Genomic DNA, 12,978 nt, shown 5'->3' with positions numbered 1-12,978 from the left:
TTGGTAAAAACTGTGATAAGTTTTGTTGTGTTTTAAATACTGATGTTGAGTCAGTTCATCTTTCCTACTGAAAATCCTTAAGTGGGAAAAGTAGCTAAGTTAAGAAATACATAGAAAAAGTAGGAGTTACACCAAAATATTAACGCTTGTCACTTGATGGTAAGATCTGAGTGCCCTTTTTTTTACGTTCTTTAAATTATCTGTACGTGGCTTTTTTCTTTTTTTTTTTTTAATGTTTTACAAGCATGTACTACTTTTGTATCTGGAAAAAGGTTTGTTTTTCTTTCATTTTTTAAGAAGAAGCTTTCATCAGTGGCAAAGGCTCAGTTGAAATTAATGATAAAGGATAACTACTTGCCACGTGTCATAAGCCCAGGGCTGAGAAGAGTCAGGCAGGGCTCTGAAACCAGTGAGTGCTGCCGGGATCCTGAGAACCCACAGAGAACAGTGGGGCTGATTGTGCCTCTGCACCTCCTCAGGTGACCCAGGGCTGAGCAGGAGGACACAGACTCTTTCATGAAGAAGTGACTAGTATAGGAAAAACAGAGCCTCTCTGTAGAGATGCTTGAAGTGCTAGCTTTATTTAAAAATCAACTGGCAAAACGGGAGTGAAGAACACACATTTTCAGAAGATACCGGTTTCCTGTTTTCATTAAGAAAACAGGGAATGCGGAACAGCTGAGTGTGGTGGGGGCGGTGTCACTGCGGCCGGAGGGAGACTTCATTGGTGAAAACTCAGCCTATGGCATTTGTGCGTGGCCGGCCAAGTTTACACGAATGTTGCAACTTTTCCTTATGGGGTGAGGATCGAGGACGTCTGAGGCTGGGTCCGGGTGAGCTGGGAGCGAGCTGGCGTGCGGTGCAGCGCGGGCTGGCAGGGAGCGCAGCGGGCGCCACCTGGTAGGTGAGCTGCGAGTGGCGTGGGGCGGTCACCGCTGGCCGAATTCCAGGGGGGCCTGGGCGAGGGGGGCCGGCCGGGAAGGCTGTGCGCTGCTCGGCCACTTTACTCCACCGCAGCGACCCCACAGGTCTACAGGAGTCCAGCTTAGACTCGCCGGCTCACACACACATCCCGGGAGGGCCAGATCCGCCTGCCTGACACCCAAGCTGCAGTTTCTCTTTGTTAATGGAATTTCAGACAGTACTGGAAACAGGTCTGGCTGCATATTTTGAGTGATCAGCTTCTCCATGTGCAGATGAAAGTTAAAAGGGAAAGAGAGAAGGACAGCTACGTGCTATTAACACGAGCACAAGTTTCCAGGCACAGCACTCCCGACCAGCCCTCCCATTCTTAGGCTGGAGCATGACTGCTGCTGGGCACTTCTTTCACAGAGAATTCACTTCCCACACGTGTTAGAATCGAACAGCTAGAGCAATTTAACATTGTTTTAAATTGGGACGTAAGGAATATATGTCCTTTTTATTCCTCTGCTTGGCAATCTTATTTTTGTACTTTCTTTCCAACATTTGGGAAGAAAGCGGGCAGATGGAAGCAGAAGTGTTCTTCATAGCATTCACACTGTCGGGTGTAAATGTTCGGCAGTGCTGGGGGTTGGGAGGGCAGACAGCAACCAGGTTTGCTGGAAGTTACTTCAAACTGGACAGCAGTCAAGTGGGTTTGTATACTCAGGAGAGGGCAAGGAGACTGATGGCTTACATTTTCACTCATTGCTTTTGAGTTCTTTCCATCGCTCTAAACATGCACAGCTTATTAGCGTGGCTCTGGGAAAACAACACATGACCTGATCCTACAATTTAAAAAAATAAAAATGACCTTGCTTTTAAGTTTGAAATGCATAGCCCAGGTCAGCGACAAGGTCTGCGCTTTGAAAGGTTCTTGTGTTTCCTCTTTTAAATGTCTGGTTTAGCCTTAAGTAGTATTTACTGAGTGCCACATGATCCAGTGGTTGGAGTATATAGGTTTTGCCCTTATCTTCATTCTTTGCATCTGTTTGAACTCATGACAATACAAAACAAGGTGTTCCTGGGATAGGGAATGTTTTGTCCAAAAGAAGTCAACACGGAGAAAACTTTTCCTACAGTTAAGACAGGGTTTGGTTTTGTTTTTAAATGAGGAGAGAAACTGAGAAGTGGAAAACACAAAATAGAGTTGAAGTCTTTCCTCTGTGTGCTTCTACTCATGCTGCCAGAGTTAATCACTAAATATCCCATGCCCCAGCTTTCTCAGCCAGGGAGGTGCCAAGGCAAATTGTAAGCCCATGGAGGTAGTCAGGAGCTGAGTGCCCTTGACCTCCATGTAGAAAGGCAGCCCAGTCTGCAAAAGACCAGCAGCAGGGACATCTCATCCCAGGCCTCCTGGTTACGCTGCTGACTTTGTCTGTCTGCTACTGACTTTTAGTTTTTTTGTGTGCCTCAGATAACACTTTGAAAAACAGGAATCTTAATGTCTGCTGTCTATATTCCAAGAGACTGTAGATGACCAATGAAATTATCTACTGGACAATGCTTTCATGTCTTTTTTTTTTTTTATTGAGACGGAGTTTTTGCTCTATTGCCCAGGCTAGAATGCAATGGTGTGACCTCGCCTCACTGCAACCTCCACCTCCTGGATTCAAGCAATTCTCCTGCCTCAGCCTCCCAAGTAACTGGGATTACAGGCGCCTGCCACCATGCCCAGCCAATTTTTTATTTTTAGTAGAGACGAGGTTTTACCACGTGTTGGCCAGGCTGGTCTCAAACTCTTGACCTCAGGTGATCCACCCGCCTTGGCCTCCCAAAGTGCTAGGATTACAGGAGTGAGCACCATGTCCAGCCTTTCGTGTCTTTTATAATGAATTCTTTTAAAAATATTTAGTAAGGACTTACTATGTGCTTGTCTCGTTAATCATTATCTCTTAGTACTGATGGACATAAAGATGGAAAAAGATGGAAATAGTAGAGATTTTAGACTACAAAAGTGGGGAAAGAGGGGAGTGAGGGTTGAAAAATTATCTGTTGAGTACGGTGTTCACTATTTGGGTGATGTGTACACTAGAAGCTCAAAGCTCATCATTACACAATATATCCTTGTAACAAGCCTGCACATGTACTCCCTGAATCTAAGATACAATTTTTAAAAATAATACAATCATTATCTCATTACATTGTTTTTAAGCCTGTGAGTTAAATATTTGCATCTCCATTTTTACTCAGGGAGAAACTGAAGTTAAGAGAGGTTTATTAACTTGCTTACCCAAGCCGAGCGCAGTGGCTCACGCCTGTAATCCCAGCACTTTGGGAGGCCAGGTTGGGTGGATCACCTAAGGTCAGGAGTTCGAGACCAGCCTGGCCAACATGGTGAAACCCTGTCTCTACTAAAAGTGTAAAAATTAGCCAGGCGTGGTGGTGCACCCCTGTAATCCCAGCAACTCAGGAGGCTGAGGTAGGAGAATTGCTTGATCCCAGGAGACGGAGGCTGCAGTGAACCGAGATCATGCCATTGCAGCTCCGGCCTGGGTGACAGAATGACCTGTCTCAAAAAAAAAAAAAAAACAAACTTGCTTACCCAGCTGTTGTAGATCCAGGTTCAAAACATAGGTGTGTCAACTCTTAAAATCATACCAGCTTGCTGTACTGCAACAAACACAAATATTAGTTTTTACCATTAGGTGTATTGCATGTCATTATAATATTCTTTTCTCCCTCTTCTAGGAAAAGCAGGTGATATTCTCAATGGAGACCAGGACAAGGAACAGAAAGACCCTTACTTTGTGGAGACCCCCTATGGTTATCAACTAGACTTAGATTTCCTCAAATATGTGGATGACATACAGAAGGGAAATACCATCAAAAGACTGAACATCCAGAAGAGGCGGAAGCCATCCGTGCCATGCCCAGAACCCAGGACCACATCTGGTCAGCAAGGTATATGGACTTCCACTGAATCCCTCTCATCCTCCAACAGTGATGACAACAAGCAGTGCCCCAACTTCCTCATAGCCAGAAGTCAAGTTACATCAACTCCAATCTCAAAGCCACCTCCCCCTCTGGAGACCTCACTCCCTTTTCTTACCATCCCAGAAAATCGACAGCTGCCACCTCCCTCACCACAACTCCCAAAGCATAACCTTCATGTCACCAAGACACTGATGGAGACCCGGAGAAGACTGGAACAGGAGAGAGCCACCATGCAGATGACACCGGGTGAGTTCAGAAGGCCCAGGCTGGCCAGTTTTGGAGGCATGGGCTCCACAAGCTCCCTCCCTTCTTTTGTGGGTTCTGGAAACCACAATCCTGCCATGCACCAGCTTCAGAATGGATACCAAGGTAATGGGGATTATGGTAGCTATGCCCCAGCTGCTCCCACCACTTCCTCCATGGGGAGCTCCATCCGCCACAGCCCCCTGAGCTCAGGGATCTCCACCCCAGTGACCAACGTGAGCCCCATGCACCTGCAGCACATCCGCGAGCAGATGGCCATTGCTCTGAAACGCCTGAAGGAGCTGGAGGAGCAGGTGCGAACCATCCCTGTGCTCCAGGTAAAGATCTCTGTCTTGCAAGAAGAGAAAAGGCAGTTGGTCTCACAGCTGAAAAACCAAAGGGCTGCATCCCAGAACAATGTCTGTGGTGTGAGGAAGCGGTCCTACAGTGCGGGGAACGCCTCCCAGCTGGAACAGCTCTCCCGGGCCCGAAGAAGTGGCGGGGAATTATACATTGACTATGAGGAGGAAGAAATGGAGACCGTAGAACAGAGCACGCAGAGGATAAAGGAGTTCCGGCAGCTTACAGCAGACATGCAAGCCCTGGAGCAGAAGATCCAGGACAGCAGCTGTGAGGCCTCCTCAGAGCTCAGGGAGAATGGAGAGTGCCGGTCTGTGGCTGTGGGTGCCGAGGAGAACATGAACGACATCGTCGTGTACCACAGAGGCTCCAGGTCCTGTAAGGATGCAGCTGTAGGGACACTTGTTGAGATGAGAAATTGTGGGGTCAGCGTGACAGAGGCCATGCTTGGAGTGATGACTGAAGCTGACAAAGAAATTGAGCTGCAACAGCAGACCATAGAAGCCTTGAAGGAAAAGATCTATCGCCTAGAAGTACAGCTTAGAGAAACCACCCATGACCGGGAGATGACTAAACTAAAACAAGAGCTGCAGGCTGCTGGATCGAGGAAAAAGGTTGACAAAGCCACGATGGCCCAGCCGCTTGTTTTCAGTAAGGTGGTGGAGGCAGTGGTGCAGACCAGAGACCAAATGGTCGGCAGTCACATGGACCTGGTGGACACGTGTGTTGGGACCTCCGTGGAAACAAACAGCGTAGGCATCTCCTGCCAGCCCGAATGTAAGAATAAAGTCGTAGGGCCTGAGCTGCCTATGAATTGGTGGATTGTTAAGGAGAGGGTGGCAATGCATGACCGATGTGCTGGGAGGTCTGTGGAAATGTGTGACAAGAGTGTGAGTGTGGAAGTCAGCGTCTGCGAAACAGGCAGCAACACAGAGGAGTCTGTGAACGACCTCACACTCCTCAAGACAAACTTGAATCTCAAAGAAGTGCGGTCTATCGGTTGTGGAGATTGTTCTGTTGACGTGACTGTCTGCTCTCCAAAGGAGTGCGCCTCCCGGGGCATGAACACTGAGGCTGTTAGCCAGGTGGAAGCTGCCGTCATGGCAGTGCCTCGTACTGCAGACCAGGACACTAGCACGGATTTGGAACAGGTGCACCAGTTCACCAACACCGAGACGGCCACCCTCATAGAGTCCTGCACCAACACTTGTCTAAGCACTTTGGACAAGCAGACCAGCACCCAGACTGTGGAGACGCGGACAGTAGCTGTAGGAGAAGGCCGTGTCAAGGACATCACCTCCTCCACCAAGACGCGGTCCATTGGTGTTGGAACGTTGCTTTCTGGCCATTCTGGGTTTGACAGGCCATCAGCTGTGAAGACCAAAGAGTCAGGTGTGGGGCAGATAAATATTAACGACAACTATCTGGTTGGTCTGAAAATGAGGACCATAGCTTGTGGGCCACCACAGTTGACTGTGGGGCTGACAGCCAGCAGAAGGAGCGTGGGGGTTGGGGGTGACCCTGTAGGGGAATCTCCAGAGAACCCCCAGCCTCAAGCTCCACCTGGAATGATGACCGGCCTGGATCACTACATTGAGCGCATCCAGAAGCTGCTGGCAGAACAGCAGACACTGCTGGCTGAGAACTATAGTGAACTGGCAGAAGCTTTCGGGGAGCCTCACTCACAGATTGGCTCCCTCAACTCTCAGCTCATCAGCACCCTGTCGTCTATCAACTCTGTCATGAAATCTGCAAGCACTGAAGAGCTGAGGAACCCTGACTTCCAGAAAACCAGTCTGGGTAAAATCACAGGTAGGTGGTACCCTGAGGACCTGGGAATGAGGAAGGATGGGGGAAAATGTCTTTCCAGAGCTAAGGATTATTTCTTAACTGCTGGAACCATTTTTGGAGGAGAAATGCAGGAAGTTTTAGAGTGGTAATCTGTGGAATGAAAACTAAGAATCAAAATCTATAAGCACCTCTGCTGATTCTTATTATCTGGTAGCCTCACTGGCCTCTGGCTGAGGACTAACGCTGGCAGAAAAGTAAACTGGTGTTGGCTGGCCTAGAGGTTGTCTTCTGGGGCTGCTAGTTTGGTAAGATGCTTTATTCTTTGTCTTTCAGTTATTTACTTGCTCATTATTTATAGAACTGCCTTTTAAAAATCCTACCCTGTTTGTACCCACTATTACCAGTATATTAGCAATTGAAATACTGGCATAAAATGTTTTCAGTTAAAACGTTTATGAGAGGGGAGACTCCATTAATTCATTCTTTAATTCAGCAAATAATTATTGAATTTGAGCCAGGTGCAATGGTACACATCTGTAGTCCCAGCTACTCTAGAGGCTGAGGCGGGAGGATTGCTAGAGCCCAGAAATTTGAGGCCAGCCTGGGCAACATAGTAAGACCTCCATTTCTAAAAAAATACGAAGTAAAAATTATTATTACTTGGATTCCTACTCTGTCTCAAGCTATAGGCTGTGAAGATAGTGTGAACAAAACAGAACAGAGCCCCTGTCCCTGCGGTGCTTACATTCTAGGTGGGGTGCAGGATATAGACAGTAGATCTATAATATGTCAGGAGGTGATAAATACTGTGAAGAAATTAACTCCGGTTATGGGAACAGCGAGTGGTAGTGGTCAGGGTGAGGGCTGTTTGAGATGAGGTGGTCAAACTTGGAGAGAAGGGAGTCTTTTCCCACTCTTTTTTTTTTTTTTTGAGACAGAGTCGCTCTGTCACCCAGGCTGGAGGGTGGTGGTGCCATCTCGGCTCACTGCAACCTCTGCCTCCCAGGTACAAGCGATTCTTGTGTCTCAACCTCCTGAGTAGCTGGGACTACAGGTGCCCACCACTATGCCCAGCCACTTTTTTGTATTTTAGTAGAGATAGGGTTTCACCACATTGGTCAGGCTGATCTTGAACTCCTGACCTCAGGATCTACCCACCTCGGCCTCCCAAAGTGCTGGGATTACAGACATGAGCCACCACACCTGGCCCGATAGGCCGATAGGCTTACATTTTTGTCTGTCTTATTCTTTCTCGTATTCATTGGGATTCCTGCTCACTCTTCCTTCTTGAAATTGAAGCTAATAATCAGAAAGCCACCCTGGATGATTTTATGGCTTACAGTAATTCGCTGTGAGCCTTACCAACCTGATTTTGCTTGTGACCATGTGCACTGCCTCTCACAGTGTATAACATCATCCTCAGCTTAGGAGCACACTGCCTGGCTTCCGTTGCTGGCTCTCCAATTCTCATGAATCAGTGTGACCTGGGAAAGAGTGTGCATTAGATTAATTTTACATGAAAATGTGTAATACAGACTTAAGCCATCCACAGAAATTCCAGTCTTTCTATTAGTGTCTGATGGGGCAATGATTAAAATAGACTGAAATATATTATTTTTATATCTTCCTAGGTTTCCACTTTCAAACCTGAATTATTGTTAGTTTTCAGTATCTGTGCTATAGGACAGTTAGTTTGTTGTGGAAGAAAAAAATGAATATGACAGCTCATGTGTGGGGTTTTTGCCTTTTAGAATCCAAAGAGTCTAATAAACATACAGGGAAGTCATTTTAGAATAAACAGGATTAAAATGATCTGTGGACTCAAACAGAGTCTGCAAGAACTCATGCCATGTCTGCTTTGACATCCTTTTAAAAATCATGATGTCAGATGAAGTCAAAATAAAATTCTTAAATACCTCCAGACACAGATGGCACAGTGGATCATCCATTATAAAAGCATTTTGTTCCCAGCCTTCCTCCCTCCTCCCCAAACTGGGGTTTCTATTTCACATTCTTGCCAAAAATATTCAGCTGTAACACTGAAGTAATTTGCTGACCCTCTGAGCACGGAGACCAGGGAGCAAGTTTGGTCTGGCTGTGTGACAGTGTTTTTTGGTCTATTTCCAGTCACACTGACATGCCACACATCACTGGTTAGATCCAACCCTGCTAACAAACACCTAATTAATCAGCTAAAATACAGAAGACCTACAGCACTTGTGAACAAAACAATAAATATTTTTAACAGCACTTATTTAGTCACAATGGCAGCCCCTCTCAGAGCACACAAGAACAAATTTTAAGTATTTCTGTAATGCACATCATATTTGTGTTTTCACCATTTTGTTTAACGTTCCAATGAGGAATTAATTAGGTTAGGAAATGAACGCAGAGTATTCCATTTTTGTTATCTGGCATTTGTCATGTGGACTGAAAATTAAAGCAACTTGATATAGTAAAGTGGAGATGCTCAACACTTAGAAGCTTTGAGAATCCAGGTGGCTCAGGGTGCACTGTGCATTCCTGTGCACACCATACCATACAGAATAGCACTCACCACAGTCTAGAATGTATTTCTGAACCAAAAGATATACTGGAGTATAGAAGGGTATTCATCTCAATGTTTGTTTTCCCCAAATAAAACAGTAGGGAATTGGGGTCTGACACCTACCAAAAAGAGCATATAAATGATCACTTGTATGAACCTAACACAGTATTCTAATTTAAGGAAGTTGTTCAGTTTGGGCTCTGAAGCTAGACAGTGTGGGTTCACATTCTTTCTCTGTCACTAGAACAGATTGTCTTTGTTCCTTCACAGGGTTGTAATGAAGATTCAGTGAGTCAATAGGAGTAAAGCACAGAGTATAAATGCTCAATGAAAGTTGGCTGACGTTGTTGTTATGGTTAGAGTATTTCCAGAAATAGAAATGTAGATCTAGAACAAATGATGCCACACAGAAATTGTACAAGTGGTCTTTTGTTTTCAACCTAAATTTTTATCTTCATTATTCTGGGTGATGCCCCTACCCAATTATTATACCTCTCCAACTAACCATTGTATCAATATAAAGAAGTAAATAGATAACAATGGGAAACACAAAATTGATAAATGTTCAGTCCAGAGTCATTCAGAATCCGTGTCAAAGCTCAAAACGAAGTATATTAGTGGCCAATCCATAGAATTCTGTTCATTTCTCCTAGAGTTGAAGATTTGATGATGGTGTCACTTTTCAGTATGCAAAAAAGTGTTATTTTTAGCAGCATCATAATGCTTAACACTATATTTAATTTCTTAAAATTACAACTAGAGCATACATCATAAGAAATTAATAGTTCAAGCATAGGCAACGTAGTGAGACCTTGTCTCTACAAAAAAAATTTTTTTAATTATCTGGTCATGTTATCCTGTGCCTGTAGCCTCAGCTACTCAGGAAACTGAGGTAGGATGATCTCTTGAGCCCAGGAGGTTGATTTGAGGCTGCAGTGAGCTGTGATCACACCACTACACTCCAGCCTGGGTGACAGCATGAGACCTTGTCGGGGGTGGGGGTGGTGGGGGGAGATTTGCACGGTGGCTCACACCTGTAATTCTAGCATTCTGAGAGCTGAGGCTGGCAGAGTGCTCGAGCCCAGGAGTTCGAGACCATCCTGGGCAATATGGTAAAACCCCGTCTTTACTAAAAATACAAAAATTTGCCAGGCGTGATGGCAGACGCCTGTAGTCCCAGCTACTCAGGAGGCTGAGGTGGGAAGATCACCGGAGCCCGAGAGGTGGAGGCTGCAGTGAGCCATGATTGTCACCCACTGTAGCCTGGGTGACAGAGTGAGACCCTGTCTCAAAAAAAGAAAAGAAAAAGGAAAAAGAAATTAAAAGTTCAGAAGAGCATATAATAAAAGAGTTAAAGCCTCCCTGGCGCACTCCTGTGGTAGCCCGCGTGTGTTTGGTATTTACAGATGTCCATGCTTGCACGTCTGTATTTTAGAAACATATATTTTTGTAATAAAATTTGAATCATACATAGTCTGCCTCTTTGTTTTTTCACCTAAAAGGTCACGAACATTTTTCTAGGATTTGAGAGACAATGTCTTGGTTTTGATGGAATTGGAACCTGATAGTGACCAGAGGTGTTCTGTATTTTTTAATTCCTGATAGTGTGAGTTTAATGCATTTAATATTTTCTTTTATAAAATAAAAAAGTTAAGAGGAAATGAGTTTCTGTTATAACAAAAATGTTGGTTAAAAAAAGTTTATTCTTCCTGTAAATCAGTTGGATTGTTTTCGTTTGAGACATAGATTAGTGTTTTCTTTTTTTAATTACTATTTTCTTCTAGAGAGGGAAGAGGAGAGAGAAAATTCCAGACAAATGACTTACAGATACTCTAAAAATATATAACTGTCTCTGAGCAAATACAAACAAAACTATAACAGTGGAATTTAACTGCCTGCCCCATGATTTATAGAACATTCATCTCTCATACTGAAAAGACCTGCTTTTTAAAATCAGCTTCCGTATTTATACTCTTAGTTATCTTAGTTCATCAAAAGTTAATGAACTCGAAGTCATTCCCATAACTATGAAAGTAAGTTGTAGACAAGAGATCTGAGCCAAAGCAAAAGTAGTCATTACAAAATACGTTTCTAGGTAGTTTTCTCCTCGTTCAAATAATATATCATTTACCTGTCTTAGCACTTGGCTTCTTAATCACTTTCTTTTAATGCTCAAAAGCACCAAAACAATGCAATCCAAGTGTTTCTGGGACCCTGCAGATATAAAAATATGATGTAGGTAGTGGAAGGCCTAGAAGTCAGAAGAGCTGACCTCTCATACTGGCTGTGTAGGTAACTTGCTGTGTCTTTTTTTTTTTTTTACTTTTAAGACAGGGTCTCACTCTGTCACCCAGGCTAGAGTGCAGTGGCATGATCACAGCTTGCTGTAGCCTGAACTTCCCAAGCTCTAACCATCCTCCCTCTTCAGCTTCCCGAGTAGCTGGGACTACAGGTGCATGCCACCATACCTGGCTAATTTTTGTATTATTTTTAGAGACAAGGTCTCCCCATGTTGCCCAGGCTGGTCTTGAACTTTTGGGCTCAAGCAATTCGCCTGCCTCAGCCTCCCAAATTATTGGGATTACAGGTGTGAGCCACCATGCCAGGCCACTGTATCATTTTAGAAAGGGAGATTGTGGACTTCCATGGCCTCCTGTGTCAAATAAATAGGGTGAGATTAGTTTTTCTCCTACAGTCCCTTCAGCAGGATTATTCTGTACAAGTGTGAGTTAACTGTTTATGTTGGTGACCACACATGTATTAGCATTCAGGCTGAGGTCTGAGAGGAGAGCTTAGAAACAACATATTTGTCCTTTCTCCTCTATCAAAGCTACATGCTTTTCCTCACAAAGTAGTATGTACCAAAAAAGAAGATGGTCCTTCATGAATAATCTCTACTGCCTGTTCCCCAAACCATCATTTGGACTTAAAGAGTGAATTCATGCTCGAGCCCATTTTTTTTTTTTTTTTTTTGAGACAGAGTCATACTCTGTCACCCAGGCTGGAGTGCAGTGGTGCAATCTCGGCTCATTGCAACCTCCACCTCCTGGGTTCAAGTGATTGTCCTGCCTCAGCCTCCTGAATAGCTGGGACTACAGGCACACGCCACCACGCCCGGCTAAATTTTTTTTTATTATTATTTTTAGTAGAGACGGGGTTTAACCTTGTTGGCCAGGCTGGTCTCGATCTTCTAACCTCATGATCCACCCGCCTCGGCCTCCCAAAGTACTGGGATTACAGGCAGGAGCCAGCGCGCCTGGCCTCAAGCCCTTTTTCTTAAAAACAAACATTATTTCAGATCCCTTTGAATTTTTAGTCATACTGTGGGAAATTAACCTAAATATTTGAAAGGACTCCATAATGAATTGGAAATTTCAGTCCTACCTGTTCTCAATGAGTAAGTTTAGATGTTCTTTAAAAATTAAATCAGAATGTCAAGCTGAAAATGTGGCACAGCAACATGGTTAATTAGCTGGCTACACTCTTCTTTTCTGTGTTTTCAGAAAGTTCTTGGCACTATCAATACAAATATAGATCAGCATACCAGAACAGTTGGAATAGGTGAACAGAGCAACTTTTAAAATCCATTTTAATATATTTTTTTAAATTGATTTTCTAACAAATTTGGAAACCCATGGCTATATACCAATAACTAATACCCATTCTGGACAGATAAATGTTACACAGAAGACTGGAGAATTGATCTCTTTAAAACCCATTCAGCTCTAGTTTTGGGTGATTTTTTTTTTCTTTTTTTAAGAGATGGGGTCTTGCTTTGTCACCCAGACTAGAGTGCAGTGGCATGATCCGGGCTCACGCCACTGCAGCCCCCAACTTCTGGGCTCAGGGCTCAAGTGATCCTCCCACCTTCCAGCTCTAGTTTCATTGAATTATTTTTCTTGTAAAACAGTTGGCTTTTAACATTCCTTTATGTCAAGGACATAAAGTTTTCATTTTAAGTGGCTTGTTTTTCATTATAGTCATCTCATTTGCCTTAGAATTTAATATATGGATAATTATAAAAGCTAAGTGCACTTCGGAATGATAATTAATGCATCAAAGGTATTCCTCTTATTTTCCAGGACACTGAGATGTCTGTCACTTGTTGTCCTTTAGTGATCACTAATCTGACCAAGTCG

At 44.1% G+C, this 12,978-nt stretch overlaps 1 protein-coding gene across 16 annotated transcripts in view; it reads left to right on the top strand.

Annotated features, from left to right (window-relative positions):
• KANK1 (KN motif and ankyrin repeat domains 1) overlaps positions 1 to 12,978 on the top strand; it is a 276,823-nt gene that overhangs the window by 237,897 nt on the left and 25,948 nt on the right. For 11 of the 16 annotated variants that reach the window (XM_055092205.1, XM_055092208.1, XM_055092206.1 and 8 more), the window contains one exon: positions 3,652 to 6,312. In XM_055092205.1, coding sequence (XP_054948180.1) covers positions 3,652 to 6,312 — 2,661 coding nt within the window. Of the gene's footprint in view, positions 1 to 81; positions 905 to 3,651; positions 6,313 to 12,978 lie in introns of those variants that run through there. The other 5 variants (XM_057298777.1, XM_055092209.1, XM_063594041.1 and 2 more) reach the window with 5 other exon arrangements.

The sequence above is a fragment of the Pan paniscus genome, chromosome 11 (genome assembly GCF_029289425.2).
Source record: "Pan paniscus chromosome 11, NHGRI_mPanPan1-v2.0_pri, whole genome shotgun sequence".
Lineage (NCBI taxonomy): Eukaryota > Metazoa > Chordata > Mammalia > Primates > Hominidae > Pan > Pan paniscus.
Note: the sequence above shows the minus strand (reverse complement) of the source record. Positions and strands in the feature narration are given on the sequence as shown.